Source organism: Mirounga leonina, unplaced genomic scaffold (genome assembly GCF_011800145.1).
Source record: "Mirounga leonina isolate KUSES-001 unplaced genomic scaffold, KU_Mleo_1.0 Mir_53, whole genome shotgun sequence".
Taxonomy (NCBI): Eukaryota; Metazoa; Chordata; class Mammalia; order Carnivora; family Phocidae; genus Mirounga; species Mirounga leonina.
Window position 1 is genome coordinate 96,965,929 of NW_023270807.1, and position 22,210 is coordinate 96,988,138.

The 22,210-nt window shown below is 39.5% G+C and overlaps 1 protein-coding gene and 1 long non-coding RNA gene across 4 annotated transcripts in view; one reads left to right on the forward strand and one right to left on the reverse strand.

The window, feature by feature from the left end:
• The window catches only part of GRM1 (glutamate metabotropic receptor 1), a 419,049-nt gene that overhangs the window by 346,196 nt on the left and 50,643 nt on the right, over window positions 1–22,210 (forward strand). For all 3 annotated transcript variants that reach the window (XM_034990933.1, XM_034990934.1, XM_034990935.1), the window contains exons 4-6: window positions 1,496–1,742; window positions 6,861–7,029; window positions 21,381–21,507. In XM_034990933.1, the coding sequence (XP_034846824.1) occupies window positions 1,496–1,742; window positions 6,861–7,029; window positions 21,381–21,507 (543 nt within the window). The remainder of the gene's footprint in view (window positions 1–1,495; window positions 1,743–6,860; window positions 7,030–21,380; window positions 21,508–22,210) is intronic.
• LOC118001002 overlaps window positions 16,004–22,210 on the reverse strand; it is a 37,780-nt gene continuing 31,573 nt past the window's right edge. The window contains exon 3 of the long non-coding RNA XR_004676606.1: window positions 16,004–16,311. This is a non-coding gene — a long non-coding RNA (uncharacterized LOC118001002). The remainder of the gene's footprint in view (window positions 16,312–22,210) is intronic.

Consider the following 22,210-nt stretch of genomic DNA (forward strand, 5'->3'; position numbering starts at 1 on the left):
AAATAAATAAATAAATAAATAAATAAATAAATAAATAAATAAATAAAATCTTTAAAAAATATATTTAAATTGTTAAGCTTTTAAAAATAACTTTTTAGGGATGACTGGGTGGTGTAGTCAGTTAAGCATGTGTCTCTTGGTTTGGGCTCAGGTCGTGATCTCAGGCTTGTAAGATTAAGCCCCACCTCTGGCTCCATACTCAACTTGGAGTCTGCTTGGGATTCTCTTTCCCTATCTCTCTGCCTCTCCCACTCATGCTCTCTGTCTCTCAAATAAAGAAATAAATCCTTAAAAAAATAACTTTTTAGAAATGTCCTATTTCATCTCAAGCTCAACATCAAAGTCAAAGCTCTTTACCATTTCTTCCAAACACTCCAACCTTCTCTCACTTCTCTGCTACTTTGTAGCAGGAAACTTAGTGTCCAGTGGACTCTCTCGGATGGAAGGAAGAGGTCAGCTGACTGGGGGTGCAAGGAGCCCCTTGCTGTTCTCAACCCCATCAATGGCTGAACTCATGACCTTTCCCAGCTTCTAGCACCTGGAGCATACATAGCACTATTGGTCAGGGGTGGAGGTTGGGGGAGAGGGGAGGGAAAGCCCACCATAGGGAGAAGCAAATTTCTGGAAAAAGTACAAAATCCCTGAATTATGCCAGTGATGTGTTCCAAATTTATTTTGTTTTTCAAACCTATTGTCTGTTTTCAACAAATCCAATTGGGTTCTGAATTTCTTATCCATACATAAGTCCTAAAGCTTAGACTTCTGATATGGAGCTCATATCTAACTTGATACTCTTCTTGGGAAACTTGCTTGGCAATTGGGGAACTTTTGATCACTGTGACATAGGTAGAAATGATTGCAGGGTTTTTGAAATTCATGGGTAAGAGTTAAATGTGTAGTATGACTTTTCCATCAAGTAACAATTTACCTGAGTTTCTAATAATCAGCAAATCTGATCCAAGTATTTCTATACTGTCAACCATATATAAGGAGAGATTCTTACTAACTAGTTCTTTCTAAGCTGGGTTTTTGGGGCCCTAGAGTTGATAAAATTAGTGAAATCATCAAAAGAAAATAGCAGGGTTTAGTTAATACACAAACTGAGTTATTCTAGACTGTGAATTGTCATAGAGGATATAAAAAACACCTTTTCAGTACTGTGATATAGGGAGACTTTTAATATAAATCTCTGTGAACCAAGAGGGAATGAGTTATTTTCACTGCTCCTTAAGGATTTCCTTGCAATATTTGAAAGTTCTTTATTTACACCTCTATGGAGTTTGTTTCATATGTTATGAAACCATTATAGAATTCAGAAAATAAAACCGAATAAACTATTTGCAGATAGAATTAGAACTAGTGACATGTATAAGGCTTGAACAAGTGGACTTGGCTTTTCCTTCCTCTGAGACCCCTGAAAAGCATTTGAGAATTAAACATGCAGTCCTAGACCTCATTATCACCACCCTGAAAGCAGTCTGTTTTTGTGTTGCAGGCAATGAAAGCTTAGAAGAAAACTATGTCCAGGACAGTAAGATGGGGTTTGTCATCAATGCCATCTATGCCATGGCTCACGGGCTGCAGAACATGCACCACGCCCTCTGCCCAGGCCATGTGGGCCTCTGTGATGCCATGAAGCCCATCGACGGCAGCAAACTTCTGGACTTCCTTATCAAGTCCACGTTCATCGGTGTATCTGGAGAGGAGGTGTGGTTTGATGAGAAAGGGGATGCTCCTGGAAGGTAAAGCAGTCTTTTCTGTAATGGTTTGAATAACCTTGTGATCCTCTTAGCTAGACAGTTGGCAACTCTGGCCCCTTTGGTTCCATGGTTTCCAGGGGTCATAAGGATAGATACAACTAGAAAGGTCAAAAGATAGGGCTAATCTTAGATGGAAATTATGTTATAAAACATTGAAAACTTATTGGTAAGCACTCACAATTCTGTATTCTCCCAATGCCAACCCCCTACCCAGCTATTACCCTGGCCCTTCTCTCAGAATGCATGGGACCTCCTACAAGCCCAAGAAAAAGATAAGATTACACCTGAGCAGCAGGCCCCTCCCTGGCAGTTCCAGCACCAGACCTGATCGATTGGTCCCAAGGCCATCCTGGTTGTGTAATGTTTTAATAGAAGCTTAATAATCGGGCACCTGGGTGGCTCAGTCCATTACATGTCTGCCTTTGGCTCATGTCCTGATCCTGGGGTCCTGGGATCCAGTCCGGCATCGGGCTCCCTGCTCAGCAAGGAGTCTGCTTCTCCCTCTCCCTCTGCTCCTCCCCTCCCTGCTTGTGTTCTCTCTCTCTCTGTCAAATAAATAAATAAATAAATCTTAAAAAAAAAAGAGCTTAATATATGAAGAGAACCATGTCCTCCTTGTGTATCCCCTTTCCTTGAGCTAACTTATGTTCCTACTAACATGTCTCTTGAAACAAAAAAGAAAAGAATTTTCTTTCTGGTATCAAGTCTCTATGGCTTCCAAAGAATTAATCAGGAAGCAAAGAAAAATTAAACCTAACAAATATATATGTTTTTCCCCAAGTCATTTTATATACAGTCTGTTCTGCAACCGCTGCTTTTATAATATCAGTTAGCTCACATGTGATTGGTAGAGAATGATGTCAGTTTAAAGAGCAGTTGTCTTGGTTCATATGAAATTTTCTAGGCAAGGGATAATCAAAATCGTGGGAAAAGATTAAAGTCTGCTGCAGGAAAGAAAAAGGCCCTCAGCTTGGCTGCTATTCAGTATGCCCACAATCTTGGTTTTTTTTTTTTTTTTCCTTCTCTTAAGCCCTGTTATCCTTCAGTATATGATTTTACAGAATGAGAAATTTTAGGAAAGCATATGTTGTGTTAAAATGGAACATCAAATCATTTAATCCTCATTGCTATAGGCATATCATTATCCTCTTTTACAGATGATAAACTGAGTGTCAGAGAAACTAAGAAACTCACCTAAATTCATGCAGTGAGTATCTGGTAGAGGCAGTGCTGTCTGAGTCTGACACTTAAAATTTTTTTGCCACATCATGCTGCCTTTTAGCTAATCCTAAAATTAGGCAAAGATGCTGGCAGCCTGCTTAATGTCATTTCAAAGACATGTTAGAGACTATCTGACCCTAAGTAATTCCCAACATATCTCTTCCTTTCATGTGAGCTTAAAGTTCTATGTTCAGACAGTGCTCAGACAATATTCAAATAATGATGAATTTATCAGATTCCTTCCAGGCTACCAGTTAGGTAGGAGGAGATGTAGATCCAAATGTGAGTGGGGTGGATGGAATGATTTAGGGCCTGGGGATGTGGAAAGCTTCCAGGTGCCCTCTGGGAAGGGCACTCTGGGAAACAGTACCAGAAGGAACAAATGGACCTGAGATTCAGAACACTGAGCACTCTCTCCTTCAAGCCCATGGTTGTCATCCTGGGTTCCACTGGAAACTAGGCTCCATAAACTGTTAGATTTGGAATGGAAACCTACCTTCATGATTCTCTAAGATGACGTACACAGTGTGCCCAGTACAGGACCAGATGCATTTTAGACATTCCATATGTACGAGTTTCCTCCTGCTCTCTTTATTTGTAAGTTATCCAAAATATAGGCACGCAGTTTTAGCTTGTTTTTCCTCCATGTGTAATTACATGTTCAAATCATGAGCTTTCCCCTGGGTTCCTTTTCAAGGATCACTTCCTCATGCTTGAAATTGGTCAGCTTAATCTGTGTTCAGTTTCTGTTTAACCACCTCCCTCTGCTTCCATCCCCCCTCATACCACCATTCATGCTCTTGGTCCCTCTTGTAATTATTCTGGTTAATCATCATGCAACATAAACTGAGTGCATCCAGAGGATGCTATAAAACTGTAATTTACAGCATGAGGATATTCCAAATGAATGCCAACGTGCCGGGAAGGGACTCAGGTCAAGAGAAAAGAGCCGTGTTCATTAACACACATAGCACAGGGGAAAGCCTCTGTTTAGTGTCTCAGTTGTTTTCCCTTGGTATCTTTCAGTATTTTTGTCCTCTGGCTTTTGGAACTTTTTGAAAATGTGTTTTCATGCCAAAATATTATGAATTTTTCAGTTTCTAAATGCTAATGAAGTGTGAACTGATTTCTCCTATTGAAGAGCAAACAAGGATTGAAATAAGTCTTAGGAAACTTGATGTGGTTTTGGAATATAAGTGAGGTTCAGTGGGGTGGAGTCCTGAGCCAATGACCAAGAAAGAATTCTTGAGACATCTTTGGTGCAAAATGGTGGTTTATTAAAGCACAGGGATAGGACCCATGGGCAGAAAGAGCTGCCACAGCAGGGTTGTGAGGGGTGGCTGATTATATACTATGGAATTGGGGGAGGTAAGGGAAAGGGAGGTTTCAAAAGGATTTTCGTATGTTAAAGAAGACTCACAGGATACCTCAGGCCTTGCCATTGTCAAGTTAAGGTTGTTTTTCCCTCTAGCAAGGCATTAACATTAAGATAGTTGGGAGCTTCCTGGAGGAACATTATACTCTGCCCACTTCAAGTATCTGTCAATGGGCTGCAGGTTATAAGGACATTTAATTGTATGTACATTTCCTTCTGGAAGCTAGGTTATTGATAGAAATGCCTTGTTCTTATAGATTGCTAAGACATTTGTAAACTGAGGGAGACTCATGCCTTGCAGGATTGTGATCTCTACAAGTTAACTATTTGTTTTTCCTTAGCTTTAGGGTATCCAGGAGTGCATAAGGAATGTCACATATATATCCCATCTGAGGGGGTTGGTTTGTAGGGTGTCAGCTTCTGCTTTGTCCTCAGCTTGCCTTCTGTTTCCTCATCAAACTGATTTATAGGAAAAAGATAACCTAACGCTAGCATTGCCCCAAAGTCTTCATTGAAAGTATGTAAGGAGAGTCAATAACAATATGGGGTAAAACATAAAAATTAAAGGAAATGAAAAAGGAAACTATTCACCAAACATTCACAACAGGTTCTATAACCATGAGTTTAAAATGGAAAAATATTGGAGGTGTAGATTAGCATCATTGGTCAGCAAGATGAGTAGGAGCCATCAGCCCACAGTTAATAGCTACTTGGATATCCCTCAGAGAGCTACTCTGAAGAACATGCTGGGATGACTCCACAACAAGAAGAATGAGAACCTTTATTTATTAGCCAAAAGTCAGAACAGCAAAGAGATGAGTAATGTGCTCTAGGTGTGCCATTTTCTCTTCTCATCTGGTAGGTTCCTTTTTCCTGGAAAAGTAGGGGAAAGAAGACTTCCTTTCTTCTCCCAGAGTGCCCTTTCCCTTTAGAGAAATTGCCAGAATGTGGATGTGGAGAAGCCACTAGCTACCCTGTGGGTGGCAGAATTCATTTGCATTCAGAACAGACAGAAAAGCCAACAAAGGATATTAGTTGTCTAGATAAAGAACTAAGCCAGATATGGGCAATAGGTTTTGGATGCCAACTAAGGTTGATAATAGCTTCCTGGAGTGCTGGGCTGAGCAGGACTCTGAGTGTGAATCGGGTTTAGAGAGAAAGAATTGCAAAATGAATTACCTACTCTACTAGGTAAGAGTGTTGGGGTTGAGAAGTGAGGAAGAGGAATACATGTTAGGTAATTGCCATCTATTTCTTCAGGTCAAGCACAAAAAGCAAGAGACCATGCCTCTTATATTCTAGTGCAGGACAGTGAGAACTGCACAGGTACTGCAGCAAAAAGAATCCCATTTTGCAGAACCAGTAAGGGGCAATCAGGAATACATTTTTGGGAAACTGCCACATGAGTTATAGCTTACTTGGAGTTAACAGCAACATGGAGAAGAGACTGAAGAATGCCAGAGGATTTCCAATGGCTGAGAGAGAGACAGCTTTTGTTCTCCAGTTTTCTTCTGGTAGTGAAAATAACCAGAGTATTTTAGGGCATTCATAGTAATACAAATATGAATGGTGTAGTGATATTGCCTTACATATGCATTTGTCCCACTTGTGAAATCGTTTTTTTACATGACTTATATTAATTAATCCCCACAAGAACCCTGTGAACCTTTAAGAGTTTAGTGACATTCCTAAGTAGCATAATCTACTGCTAAAATGTTAGATAAGAGATTCTAGCTTATGCATTCTAATGTCAAGTCCTGTGTTCTTTTCGTCGCTTTGGAGAATGTTCTCCATTGCCCACATTGAAAAATGATGAGGTCTGTCCCCCAGAGCACACTCGAGCTGCAGTGAGGATTTCAAAATGTAGATTTTGCCATAGTGTAGTATTGCAGCATTTGAAATTACTGGAATATCTGACACTGATTATTTAGATTCAGAAATGTTTGTCCTAATCAAGGAAGAGACCAGTTTAAATGTCAGTGCTCAAGATGTTAAATCCCCAACATCCTTGTTAATTAAAGCTGTGTTTCTCAGATTTCTTGCTTTATTAGCACCTAAAATAGGTTCCAGACTTGGTAAAACTCACTTCTTTTAATCCAGCGTAATGAAAATGACAACTGATTGTGAAAAAGGACATTAGAATGAAATTAATCAAGTTAAGAAATTAATGCTCTCAAGAATCATGACTTAGTGAATAATGATTTGAAGGAGATGGTAATCAACTCAGCACACATAAGATTATTTGGGGGGAGAGTAAGCAAAAAGAAAAGTACAAGAGTAATACATTCTTTAGCAGATATGGACAATACACAGAGACTACAGAGTGAAACACACATTTTGGAAAATCAGAGGAAACATTAGAAACGAAATAAAATATTGAGAGGCCTTAGGACATGGGATGATTCTTGTTCCTATCTCCCTTCTATTATATCTGTTTACCAAATTTCTTTGTTTTCTGCATCATGTCCATACTCTCCAAGACACATGTGTTGTTTTCTTTGTAGGTATGATATCATGAATCTGCAGTACACAGAAGCTAATCGCTATGACTACGTACACGTTGGGACCTGGCACGAAGGCGTTTTGAACATCGATGATTACAAAATCCAAATGAACAAGAGCGGAGTGGTACGGTCTGTGTGCAGTGAGCCTTGCTTAAAGGGTCAGATTAAGGTAAGCCGGCCACAGATGCATTCTTGGACAGGAGGAGGCCACCTGCATGGGCCTATGTAAAGAAAAACAGACATTTTTCTTAGACAAACTGTCCAGAAAGGGTGTGCCAAGCTTTCTGTTTTTGTTCTTGTGTTTAGCTAAAATTGGAAAAACAAAGGAAGATTAGGAAATGAAATAGGCAAACCATTCGAATATTTAAGAATAGTCCTTATTTGAATTGCAATGATGAGCCGGAATCTTCAATCCAATATAGAAAGCAAGGGGACAAATACTTGAATTAAAAATTGAAACAGAAGTAAATGTGGAAACCAAAACCAATGATACTGCTTAGTCAGAGTTGTAGCTACTGTGAAAGAAAGCAGAAGCTGAACAGTACAAAATAAGCACATAATGAACATAAAAGAAGTTGAAATGTGCTAACACAGAAGCTGCTTATCATTTCTCTTTTGACCACCACATTCTTTGATTTTCCTGAAATTGGCATTTTGTAGCCAAGAGAGAGTCCTCACTTCCTAATTATTCTTAGAAGCTTTTTTTTTTTTATCAGCCTGGAGCAAGTGAGTAACCACAGTATTGCTGTATGCATAACAGAGTAAATAAACATCAAATATTGAGCCTTTGGCTGGGCCAGCTGGAGAGAATTCTCAGTGAAGAAGGCATGGGAACAGCGCTCCCTGGATCCATGCTATTTAAAACCAAACACTATGGTGCACTAGGAAATGGAGCGTGGGGCAGTGATGGCCAACTGGCAGGAGGATGGATTAAATGACCTGCTAGGTCTCTCCCCTCTCTAATTTGCTGTGATTCAGCTCTGGGAGCAGACAGGCTGTCACGTAAATGTCACACGGCACAGCTGGGCTGGAGTAGACGCAGTGGGAGGCCCGGCCCCTCTGGCCACGCCGCCCCACCACCTGGCCTTCCTGGGAGCTGTGCACCGCCCCTGCAGGGAGAAGCCCTGACAGGTACACTGAGGGGTGTGGGAGCGTGTGGAAGTGCTGCTGCAGAAACTGGAAGAGCCTCAACTCTACTGGTCAGTGAAGGCAGAGGATTTGGAAACCGCAACATCTTTTGAAGAGCTGTTGTGATGGACTCAAACTCTCAGTGATACCGGCCACTTTGAGGAAGCAACAGACTTCTGAGACAATTCACCCCAGTTTGTTTGATTGAAGGGCTGACTGATTGCATTTTATTTTTTTTATTAGAGTATAGTTGACACACAAGGTTACATTTGTTTTATTCACCCTAGTTTTAAATATCTTGTGCCTTCTATGGACATGTGATATTAAAAGTACATAATAATTGTCATGACAACTGACCAATCAGACTGGACTCCTTCCTGGTGCTGTGACAGGGTGCTGGAGGCCTCCTGCCAAGCCCAGGGTTAGTCCTTGGATCTTGGGAAGATATGGGCGAGGAGTCCTGTAGGGCTGGAGTAGCGTGGGGCATTCAGGAGGCTCAAAGAGACCATGAGTTTCTACTCTGCACGGAAATGTTTCAGCAGTGTAAGCATGGCTGCAACCACACCAGTGTGTATGGGCTCCACCCCAGGAATTCCATTTCTGATTCTTGTCCTGATGAAATTCTATCATGTCTGGTGGTTTAAAATCCAGAGGCCCATAGCTTCTTGAATATTTCCACGAGATGCCAGACCACTGGATTCTATGTTTGTCATCCTTTCTGAATGGTGGGGAAATAGGACATCTGAGATGGAGGTCATACCATCGGGACAAAAGAGAAGCCCTGAGCTCATGGACTTCTGTGACTCAAAGAGTATCACATGTCTGGCTCAAGCCTTTCCAGCTTGTGTGGTAGCATTGTCTACACCACACACAACCACTGTAAAACAGTTTATAGAACTACAAAGTTGGGTTTTTCAAGAGTATAAGAAAAACCAACCAACCAACCCTGGCAAGAGAAAACAAATCGTTCTAAAGATTCTCTGAACTCCAGCCCCCTTTCACAATTCCCTGCTATCCCTGTGATTGCTGGCAGGCCATGGATGGGGGCTCACATACCATGTGGATTCCGCTTTGTACATTCCAGAAGAAAGGCCTTTCCTCCCTGAGTTCAGAAGAAAGGCTGTCTGCATACATCTCTATGCCTACATACTGAAGTATTTCTGGCAACACGTTTGCATTACGCCCATGCAGTGTTTGTTATTGAAGGAGATCCCAGAAATCATCGCAGAGCCATTACAGAGCACTCACTATAAATGCAAATCTTTTGGGGTCTAATTTTAGAACCGTTTTGTACCCTGCAGGAGGAAAATATGCCTGTTTTCAATGGCACCTGGAGTGGAGGTTGGGGTGGTGGTGGAATGTTTGTTTGTTTCCCATAAGCACCAAGGGAGGTATGGAAACAAATGAAATCTGAATCCCATTTACCAAATGATAGCACTTATATTCTTACACCACCAATTTGCCACCTACCAGGCCCAGGACGCAGAGAGCTGGATCCCTCAGTAGCCACTACAAAAACAGAAGAGAGGCAACAACGAGCAAGGTGATTGTAGGACTTGCACTTGCATTAACTGGGAAATACACTGTTTAGAAAAGGAGTACTCATTTTAAATATCAAATGCCATTTAAAGTGCTAAAATTAATGATTTGACTCTTTTTGTGATAACCCACAGAACTCTCTTATGGTAATTTCCCTCAAAGTAGTTAAAAGTCCAGTTTTCTTATGTTACTGATTTTTAGAAATATAAATATAATATCTTATAATATCTTACAGAAACAGAAATTTATTTTAACCATTCCATAAACATAGTTAAATAAAATCAAACTTTTTATGGTTGTGTGTTATATTAGTCAGGGTTCAGACAGGAAAAAACGAACCCTGGCCAGGTTGTTTGATAAAGGGAATTTAATATAAGAAATTGGTTATATAAGTGAAAGAGGATGCCCAGGGCACCTCAGAGGTGACCAACAGCAAGAATCATCCTCACCCCAGGCCAGAGGGACACAAGGAGGAGTCACAGCTACTTCTGAGATGACCCCTGGAGCGGGCCCGAGAGGATACCATGGCTTCTCCTCTGTCCTTCCCTTCAGTCTCCCATTAGGTCCTTGCGTTTTGCCAACACCATCCAGAAGACATTGGCAAAAAAGCCTGGACAATGTAGTTCACAGGTTTCCTGGAAACCTTTAAACTAAGCAAGGCTTAAGGGCTAGTGCATTATGGGAAATCTCAGAGATGCAAGAGTGAAGGGGAAGGGGAAAGGAGCCATGGAAGCATGGAAAAATGCCAGCACCACCATCATCACTGAGGTAATGCTTTACTGAGCCAGATGCTACTTCATTGAGTACAACTAGTCGTTCAGCCTCACAGAGGTCTCTGGACAGGCCGCTCGCACTGTCTCCTGGAGCAAGGGGGGGAGAAGGATGTGACCTGTGCCATGCCATTTCCTGCTACTGTGGTCAAAGTTTGCTCACAGGAAGTAACACCACCTGATCCCTTTAGGCAGCTACTGGGGAAGCTAGAATCTGTGTCCCGTTCCATGGTCCTTTTTCAGATTAGAAGCGGTTGGAGGACCAAAGCCTCTGAAGATCCCCTGCAGTCTGGTCTGGCCTTCTGTTGTGCTGAGTACAATGGAGCCGTTCTGAAACCCAGTGATGGAGTCACGGGAGAGACAGACAGGCGGAGGTGCCAGAAAGGAAGCAAGAGTGATAGAGGCTGAGGTAGGGGTTGCAGAAGATTCCAGGACTTTCCAAAAGCCAGTGGCCAAGGGCCTAAGAGACAGGCTTGAGGAGAGGATCTGAGGCAGCACACAACGTGTGGACAATGGATCTGCGAGCAAACACCAAGGGCCTGGCATGTGTGGTGGTCTCCTGTACCAAGCAGGCAGCGATTTTTCTTGGTGTGGTGAAAGGCAGGAAAGAGCCGAGAAGGGGCAGGAAGGTGAAGGGGGGCAGTAAAAGGAAGGAGAAGGGAGACAGTAGAGATCAGAGACGAATGTTTGTCAAGCATATTCTTGTGCAAGTACAATAATAGGTGCATTACAGTCACCATTTTATTTTATTTTTTTATTTTTTATTTTTTTAAAGATTTTATTTATTTATTTGAGACAGAGAGAATGAGAGACAGAGGGCATGAGAGGGAGGAGGGTCAGAGGGAGAAGCAGACTCCCCGCCGAGCAGGGAGCCCGATGCGGGACTCGATCCCGGGACTCCAGGATCATGACCTGAGCCGAAGGCAGTCGCTTAACCAACTGAGCCACCCAGGTGCCCTACAGTCACCATTTTAATTATTCCTTAAAACAACCCTTTTAAAGCTGATACTCTCCCCCCGCCCCACCATTTTGCAGATTCCTCAATCTGAGGGCTAGAGAGGCTGAGTCACTTGCCCCAAGCTTTCTCAAGCTAGAAAGTTCCAAAGCTGGGCTCGGAGCCAGCCCAGAGCTCTCATCATCCCACCGCCTCAGGTTGTTCAACTACCTGTCATTAGAGGACCCGATGTATTTCTTACAAATGCAAGTCTCAGTTGCTAAGCCTTATTTTCTCAGTAGTTGACAATAAAATTATAAATAGAGATCTACTTTAACAGGGAATAGAATCTAGAATTGAAGAAGCAATATTAGCAAAGGAGCTTGGGGGAGTTTAATAGAAGCAGGGAAACTGGCGGCGAATTCGAGGGAAAGAAAACTGCAGATTGTTTTCAGTGGCTCATATTCTTTCTTTTCCTCTGCTTTCTTTTTTTCTCCCCTTAAGTTTGCCTTTGGGTTCTCTACTTTGAGAGGATGTCTTTGGGGCTAAGGGGTTGGGCATGAGGAACGGAGAGCTCTGATTCCTCCTGTTCTCGCCCAGCCAGTCAAAACAGAATTCTGGAGAAATTACGTGAACGTAATAGAATACATCACAAATGTGTCTTCATTTACACATGCCATATTGTCATATAGTAAAATACACCTTACATACGTACAGAAAAGCCCAGGTACACATATCTTACAAGCTACAGGCTTTGGAATTAGGTTAGCTAATTTCCTTTCAAGGGATAAGTCTGATTCTTTTCCATTTGTTGACATTTTCTATTGGAAAGATAAAAGTTTAGTTTCAAAAGGTGTTAGCAGTGTGGACCTCAGAAGATTGCTTAATTTAAAACTGCTAAAGCCCCTTGCTCAGCTTCAGCTTCCATGTCCCTCTGTTTCCCATTCCAGTTAGATCAACAAAGAGGCCAAACCACAGATTTGTTGAGTATCAAACTAAAAGGGACATGTTCATTTTCACTGTGATCCAAGATGTCTTCAAAGATGAAAGGATGCTAGGACAGTCTATTAAGAAACCATTTATGGGACGCCTGGGTGGCTCAGTCATTAAGCATCTGCCTTCGGCTCAGGTCATGATCCCAGGGTCCTGGGATCGAGCCCCACATCGGGCTCCCTGCTCAGCAGGAAGCCTGCTTCTCCCTCTCCCACTCCCCCTGCTTGTGTTCCCTCTCTTGCCGTCTCTCTCTGTCAAATAAATAAAATCTTAAAAAAAAAAAAAGAAACCATTTACATTGACCTTTAATTGGAATTATGTGTCCTTAGATTTAATAATGCCATAAGCATAATTAGATAATGCTGCTAGAAGAGTTTGTCTCTGGGTTTTTCTGTAGCTAAGTATAGCTACTTGAGAGAAGTTGCCAATGTAGAAAACTTATAGTTTCTAATAATATCCTTCTTTAAAAATATGATTGCTAATATTAATTTTCACATTGACACTATCACTTTTCAACATAGGCCAGTGATTAAAAAGCAGCCACTTTGTTGTAGATCTTTTACTTCAAGACTCTGCAGAGATTAAGGATGAGAGCCTCACATTCCAGAATATTTGTCATTTTTAGCAACCTAATATCATCCCTTTAATGCCTGCTGTTAAATCATTCTTTCGGTAGACTCTTTAGCATCATTTTCCTCTTCCTCTGTAGATTTTCCTGCTCTCTATATTTACAGTTGCTTACTTAGCCCTATCCCAGCATTGTTCTGCAAGGGATGCTGTCTCTCTGAAAGACTGGATACCGATTTTGGCCAAAATCGTCAAGCAGTTAGTACCACCCTACCTTTCCAAGTGATAAGAAAATAAATGTGATAAGGATGAATTTTATATGATAGAACATATATTATTTGCCAACAATCCTTCCTGTTACTTTATGCAGAAATAACTACAGGAAATAGATGTGTCTTGAGTCCATGCTATTCAGTATCAAAGTTGAAAAGAAAATGTAGGCATATCATAATGTTTGTACTTCAGGTTATAACACACCTGCCAATATCACAATTAAATATCCTCAGGGAGAAAAACAACTTTGATAATGTGATAGAATATGAAACATTGTTTTATGTGAAATCAGATAGATGAACTTTGAAAAGTGTTATTATTCCATTTATTTTGCATGATGAAAACATTGCAAAATTTTCATCAAAATATAAAATAACCAAAGAGAGGCTATAACACCATTTCCTGGTAATTCACCACCTGATGAGATACTACTATCCCTTGATCCCAATACCTGGGATTGGGAGGTTAGGGCAGTGGGGTGGGAAGAGCTCATATGATGTACCCCCTTTCACTCTTCCTACCCTCACACTGAATCAGCTCACCTGCTGATTTTCTTCTAGGTCACGTTATGGATCTTGCAGGACAAATTATTTTATGTCCAGTTTTTCCATCTGCAGTTGCTCCAAAATTCAGAGTTCAAAGTGTGTCATATTGTAGCTGTACTTCTTCATACTTGTAGCTATTTTTGTTTTTATATGCTAGGCCATAGCATTTGGAATAGTTTCATTCTCCTCCTGTGCATGTGCTTTGAAATTGCTTGGATATTATGTCTTCCCTCCATGGCAGTAGGAAGAGGAATTTTGTCTTGAATTTGGTGGCAAGAGAATCATTTTAGACTGACATCTACCTCGAGCAAATGTTCCCATGGTGCAAACAGTCATTACTCTCTGGTCACTATGTGGCTCGCATGGGTGTGTCATGGCCTGACCCCACCACCCAGCCCATCCAGCCCATCTGCCTGGAGCTTTCAGAGATTTTTTGAAGTTATCTCATGCCTACTAACTGTGAATTCTCTTTGGATACTTCCCATATCTGTAATGAGTATTTTTATTTTTGTTCAACTTTCTCCCTATTTGCTCATAATTTTGATCTAGTTAATACTTCCCTCATTTTTTCCTCACTTTCAAACATGAAAAAACACATTAAATTGACCACTCATATAGCCACCAACTACATTCAGTAATTGTGAATCCTTTACTGTATTTTCTCTCCGCTCACCCTTCTCTTAATTTCTTTATCCCCCTCTCTCTTTTTCTTTCCACTGTGTTCTCCCTGAGCCATTTGAAAGTGAGGTGCAAATATGAAACTCCATACCTTAATACCTCAGCTTGTGTTTTCTCAGAATAAGATTTTTCTCATACAACTGTGAGCCGAGCTAAGAAGTTAGCAATAACATCATCAACCACAACTGTCCCATCCACCTCCGCTTTCTCTTTCTCTTGTGAATCAAAGCAAACTACCCACTTAAACTGTTCATGGTTAATGTAGCCATTTTGACAACCAGTGAAATGATGATACGGTTTGTCCATTATATAATACTTTCTAAATTCCACTGCAGGATGGCAAGATCTGAATATAAATTGCCCACAGGAATATATATATATAAAAAAAATCCTATCTGAGAAGGCTGTGATTACATAACAATGATATGATCTGCTCCGGTGACTAAAAACATATTGGCTACAATTTAAAAAAAAAAATGAAGATAAAATACTTTTTTTTTTGTATCTTATTGTGCATGTGAAAACGTGAAATTACTATAATCCCTCTGGATGAGGAGGAAACTGCACGCCCTAGTCATAATGAGAAATTCGGTGGAATTATTAATTTATCCACAGCCACTTTGAGTAATACCTACATCTTTGCCTCTCATACGTTGACCAGAGTCTATGCTGATCACATATTTACTGAAGTTGTTGGCGAACACCCTAGTTTTGGACCCAGCCTGCCAGTTTTTGGGGATGAGTCCTGATAGGTGCTGCTAATCACATGATATTGGACAGTGGCAGTGGCAGAAACAGGGCCCATTTGTTTTTGTAAGTAAACATTTATTGAAGTATAAAAATTTAAGGAGGCCCTCACTCTCAAGGTTGTGCAAGTGTAGGGTGCATACTTACACAACCCTGAGGGAGAGTATCCCTTTAAATGTGGCCCCTAGGTGCCACACTAACACATTACAATAGATTTTGAGCTCTTTAGCCTTAACAATCGGGTTTTTCAAAAAGTTATCCCATGTCTGGCACACTGGGCCACTAAACAAAGGTTAATTAATTGAGCATATATCTACCAACCTCTGAGATATAATTTTGGTTCTCAGCAAAATATGTCATTACCCTGGCAGCCACTGTGACACTGGGAAGAGCCTAGCTTTTGGAAATAACTGAAGATAACATTACTGAGATTTGCGCAAGATATGGATCCCTTCTGCAGCGACTTCTTCATCTGCAGAACACACATAATTAACTCCATCCCCTGGAGCAGTTGTGAAGGGTTAGTGTAATTCTGTACAGAGGTCCTAGCACATAGCCTGGTTCAATATATGTCTGCTCTTGTGATGATTTTATATTCCTATACCATTTTTATTACATTTTCCCTATAATAAATTACAATATGGGGATGTTTTTTCATTGGTATTTTTTATTTAGTTTTTGTAAGGTTTTCTCCATTTTACTCTATTTTTCATTCTCTTTGAATTCATTTCCATTGCTTCTGTTTATGTCATAGTCTATATTATTTTCCTCTTTTCTTCCGTCTACATTATTGAGTAATTAATATGTGCCAAGAACCAGGCTAGTGATGTAGGCAGGCTGGGTCTGAGGACCCAGGGGAGGGTCCCACAAGACCAGCCAAGAGGGCCCTTGGCTTGGTGCAGGATAGAAATCAAACATGAAAAAAAAAAAAACAAAACAAACCAGGAGCCAGAGAAAGTGGAAGAAGAGTTTATTGAATAGCGTGAGTGACAAAGAATAGCAGAGTGTCTGGGAGACTCGGAAAGGAAGGGAGAATGAGTTTTGTCGTTGTTTTGGGCTAGGGGGTTATATTAGAAAAGGATTTAGGATACATGTTTCTTCAGGAATCCAGGGTAGGGTCAAATTGAGGTGAGTGTCAGGTGAACAACAGGTGTTATTCCATAAATTAGCGAAGCTAAAACTATTGATGCCAGTATCAGCCGAGGTTTGTTTGAAGCAAATGTCCTGGAACGTGTTTGGGATCTGGCTTTTCTTAGTTGTTATCAGGGATTTGGGGCCTAGAACAAAATTCAGAGAACGATTAACTTTCTTATTTCCCCCTTGAAATGAGAACAGAGCTTCGGTTATTTAGAGGCAAAATACGGAACATGAGTAAAAGGGGCCCAGAAAAAAAACAGCAGAGATGGAGTTTTTCTAAAATGGAGTCCCTTCAGCTTCCATACTTCACTAGTGCTGGGAATGCAAAGGAAACTTAAAAATGGCCCCTTCCTTTGAGGAACTCAGTGCAGTGGGAGAAAAACATCCGTATTTGAGTTGACTGTCACCCCAGCTCTCCTACAGGACATGATAGGAACAGAGGAGGGCAGCGCTAACTCTTCTCTCATGCAACTAATTCTCCAACAGTCCTAATTACAGTAGACTCAGTTTCTTTATTCTCTTTAGTCTTTCAGGGGTTTCTCTTCTGAAGAAAATTTTCTCTGTTTCCTCTGATTCACAGTTACCTTTCCTTCATTATATTCTCTTGATGCTATTTATTTTCTTTCATTCTTTTTTTTTTTTAAGATTTATTTATTTGAGAGAGAGCATGCATGCATGTTGGGGGAGAAGCAGAGGGAGGGGCAGTGGGAGAGCATCTCAAGAAGACTCCCCATGGAGTCTGGAGCCTGACAAGGGGCTCTATCTCACGACCCTGAGATCAAGACCTGAGTGGAAGTCAAGTCAGACACTTAACCAACTAAGCCACCCGGGTGCCTGTATTCTTTTTCTAAATAAAACCTTAATTAAAAAATCCATTTCAGGTTACTTCAGGAACTTAGTCACAAAACGAACACTTGATTTCCTTGCATAAATATTCCTACAGGGTCTATGTAATTGAATCACGGCATTGTGCGTACCAGCAGCTCACCTGGTCTCACTAACAATAAACAGCACCGTGTACACAGGACATAAAAAGAATCAAAGCAGGCTCTGGGCCTTAGTAAGCCTTGGTCCTTCAAGGGCAGTTTCAGTAAAATACCAAAACTGTTATTGTGACTCAGAGCTATCATAAAAAGTGTTTGCTTGTGACAAAAGTGAAAAAATACTTTATTCAGTTGTTGAATATATACAATAGTAGTCCCCTCTTATTTGGGGATATGTTCCAAGACACCCTCCTCCTAAAACCACAGATAGTATCAAACCTGATATATACTATGTTTTCTCCTAGATTAACATAACTATGATAAAGTTCAATTTATAAATTAGGTACAGTAAGAGATTAACAACAGTAACTAATAATGACATATAATAATTGTAACAATATCCTGTAATAAAAGTTATGTGAATGTGGTCTCTCTCTCTCTCTTTCAAAATATCTTATTATACTGTATTCACCCTTCTTCCTGTGATGATGTGCGATGATAAAATGCCTATGTGATGAGATGAAGTGAGGTGAATGATGTACGTAGGCACCGTGATGTAGTGTCAGGCTACTATTGACCTCCTGATAATATGTCAGGAGGATCATATGCTTCTGGACAAAGACTGACCATGGATCAGGAGGGGCCACTATACATACAAAAGAAATATCAGTAAGCATGACTCATATAAAAATACAGAAAATATAAAAATAATCAATAATATGCTATTGGGAAGATTTGGATATAAATTAGAGACAATAACAAGAATTAAAAAGAACTGTATCTGAAAGAAACATATCTATTATATGAATATGAAAAAATTAGAGGACAAAATGTAGCTTGTAGTAATAAAAAACCAACTGTATTTTAGCTACTAGAGAATTATAAATAAGGCAATGTTTGAAAGGATTTACTGCTCCAGAAATACAGTCTGGAGCTTGTGATGTATCTGCCCTTGAAAGTAGTAACAGAGATGGACTGATGGAGAAAAGATGACATTCTAAATGGAAGGTAATAGTCATTTTTTCATTAAAACATATTTATTTGTTTACTATATGGTTCCATGTGAGAACCATGGATTAAAACACACACATATAAAATGCACACACACACATTCTTTCTTTTCTCTCTCTCTTTAAACTCTGTTCTCCAATAGCAGCCAGAATACTCCTTATAGAAAGCAAGTCAGATGAAACACAAATTCAATGATGTCTCTACTGTATTTGAAACCTCCCTCCAAAACAAACAAAACAAACTGTTATGTGGACATTAATGAAGACACAGTGAGGGGCTGGCTGGCACAGAGGCTCTGTCCTCATTTGGCAGACTTATGTAAGAAATTAATAAGATGAAGTAAGGTGCAGAAACAAGGACCAGGGACTAAGTGAATGCCTGACTGAAGAGCTTATATTGCAAAGGTATTGGGGTAGGGAGGCACTAAAATTCTTTGAGTGGCCTAATTGTATTTTTTAAAAAAGATTTATTCAATACCCATCCATTGGCTGCCTACTGTGTGTTTTTGGTACATATCTGTCCCTTGAAGACTATGATCTGAAAATGATGAAAGTCAGCTTGGTCCCTTCCCTTGAGGAGCCCATGGCCTATTTGGGTGATCCTGGCAGCTGTATGCATGTTACTCTAGTGCAAGAAGAAATTAGAGCATGTTATATGATTAGGAGACAAGGACCAGAATTCAGGTGTGAAATAATAAAACCTCAGTCTAGAGGGGTGACTGAGAGATGGAAAAGACAAGTCAGGGGCTCCTGGGTGGCTCAATCAGTTAAGCATCTGACTCTTGATTTCGGCTCAGATGATGATCTCAGGATTGTGGGAAAGAGCCCCCCATTGGGCTCTGCGCTGGGCATGGAGCCTGCTTAAGATTCTCTCTCTCTATCCCTCTGACCCTCCCCACCCTCTCTAAAAAAAAAAAAAAGACAAACCAGATATTATAGATGTGTATGCCAAAAGTACACATACTTGGTGGCGGAATAAAGAAGGAGTCATAAAATATAACTCTATTTAAGCAGCTTCATTTTCATTATTTATTAAAGAGATAGGCTAATCACTTATTCATTCATTTATTCAGTCATAGAAAACCTAATTTTAAATACTTTCCAAATGCCAGTTACTCACAGGATCTACCCTCACTATTCATCCTGCATAAATCAATTTGTTTAGCATTACCACCTTTTAAAATTGTTGAATAGTAGAATTATTTTTATAGTAAAGAGAAAGAGACAAAGCTGACTAAAAGGATATATAGTATTTTGTGATGGCTTTTACTGTACTTTTATGCCAATTAAAATAAGAAAGCAGAATTCATTTACTCAATTTTTCTCATATCACTTAAAAAATTATTATCTGGAATGTAAATTTCCCATGCTTATTTTAAGGTTGCGAGGAGTTTTTTAAAAAAAGACTTAATTTGATTTTACTTTCTGAAGTTATCTGAAAGTAAAAGAAGAAAAAGAAAACCTTTTACATTTTCTGAAAATATACTGTCATTTGATATTTTATATGTAATTCAAAGATAGGGGTATAAATTTTCACCCGCTCTGTGAGAAGATAGTTTTATTTTCATAAAGTCTAGAGGTTGTATGATTTTAAGGTATGGCAATGTTTAAAATTTAATTTCTGATTTTGCATATGAAAACATTTAATAATGTTTAATGTATTAGGGAAGAACTTGTGCTTCTAGCCATGAAAGAGTAACAGAGCCCAGACTGCCTTTTGGTGTAAACAACTACAAAACTTGACCTAATATATGAAATAACTGTGTTCAGACATTGGAAAACAGTGCATGACCTTGATTCCAGGAAAGTGAAGGCAAACAAACAAGGTGAACCCTAAAATCACTCAGGCTTTCTGCCTGGAGGCAATTTCCTTGTTGTTCAGTGAAAGAGAACACAGAGCTTGGTGATCTTGATAATTTAAGAAGACAGAAATCAAAGTTTAGGAAGGCCACGGCAGTGAGAATTTGTTGTGTAGTGTAAGTGATAGAACTATTCAGAAAAAATGTCCTAGAAGTTAGCATACAGGTTCTCTTAAGCATGTGACTGAACACAAGTCTGCACATGAATAGGACAGAATTCAAAAAGTTCAGGTGAAAAAAAAAATTACTGGGGAGCTGGAATCCCTGAGCTTACACAGATCCAGGAATTGTCTCATTTTCCACAAGCCAGAGTGGAGATACCTTGTTGAATACACAAGGAATTAAGTAGAAACCCCAGGTGGTCACACCTTAATAATGAGGCTTAATTATTCCTAGAGTAGAGACTCTTCTAGACTTGTCCTAAAAGAATAAAAACAATGCTCACAAGGAGTTAGCTGCCTGCCAGAACAAAGGCCAATACTTCAAGGAAAAACATCCAGCACACTATACCTTATGTACACAATGTACAGCATCTGGTCAAATTTTCATTTCGAACCACACCAATGATTATACTAAATGTAAATGTATGAAACACTTCAATAAAAGGCAAAAGTTCTCAGACTGGAGATGAATGCAAGATCTAATACGTGTTGCTTACAAGAAAATCACTTTAAATGTTTTGACTTTTTTGGTATCATGTCAAGTGAAATATGCTTAACAAACAGATTGAAAATGGGAGAAAGTTTAAACTACTCTAATAATGAATGATTCTTCAGTAATTTTGGACTAGTAATTTTTCTTCCAACAATTTACGTAATGTTTTAAGTTCACTAGAGCAAGTCACAGGGCCAATAATAGAGTTGACTTTCTTAGCCATCATTCTGTTTTTATGTATATAAAGTTGCTCAGACATTCATAATTACAAAATTCCATAATTCCTCAGATTTTACGAATTAATAAGAAAATATTACATAAGAACTTTTGTGGTTAAACATTGCTCTTTCAGAGAAGAAAAATTTCTTTTTATTTTTCTGAGGATAATACAAATGAGTATAAATAATAAAATTCAACTGTTTCATTTTTTTAACTCTGAAAAAGATAATGTCATCAATTCCCTTTATGAAAGACATTATTTTTGAAAAACCTCCAAACCCAGCATGGAATGAATTGAAATTCACATCTGAACTCTAAAGATAATCAGGTATATTCGAATGCATGTACATAAGTTTCCTCAGCATATAGGATATTTTGAAGAATTATTCTTTTTTTATTATAGTATGAAAACAAGTCCATATTGAAATAGAAGACTTTCTGGGGAGACCATCTTTAAGTCATATGGACTATCCCTGTGTTACAGGTCATACGGAAAGGAGAAGTGAGCTGCTGCTGGATTTGCACAGCCTGCAAAGAGAATGAATACGTGCAAGATGAATTCACCTGCAAAGCCTGTGACTTGGGGTGGTGGCCCAGTGCAGATCTAACAGGTAGGAAGTGCCTCACTTCAGACCTTGTCCCTAACTATGGGCCTTCTCAATATGCCCATTGTTTAAAATGTGAGCAAGCAGCTCGTGTCTTTTTTGATGTTTATTTACAGTGAGCACTTTTTATTGCTCATGTCAAAGAGCGCACAGAAACCTCTTATAAGTTTTCCATGATCCATATTGAAAGGCAAGTTCATTTAAAAAAAATTTCTTTTTATTATAAACATGGATTTTTTTAATCTAAATAAAAGTGTATTAAAGGGGTATTCTGGTATACCAGTTGTTTTCTGTTTTTCTTTTTTAAAATTTTATTTGAAGGTATTTCTAGTACCTGCATTTATATTTGCAATCATTTCTCGAACATCTATGTGTGAGGCAGTATTTTTTTTTTTTTGCTTTAAATTTATCTTGCTTTATTACTTTATTTTGCTTAAAACTTATCAGGGAAGAAACATGTAAAAATAATATAAAATTGTTATTAATATAAAAGAGATATTTATAGTGCATAAAGTTTGTTAGGCAGATAAAGAGATGAAATTCCAGAGAAAAAGTAGAAGATGGGAAAATGAAAGCCTGTAACACATTTGGGGAAAACCACAAAATAAGTGTATGGGGTTGGTTGATAGGCACAAGGACCTAGCAAAGGCCAGAAATGAGACTAGTAGGGTTGGTAACAAGCTTCTGCATGACCTTTTCCTGAGGGTTT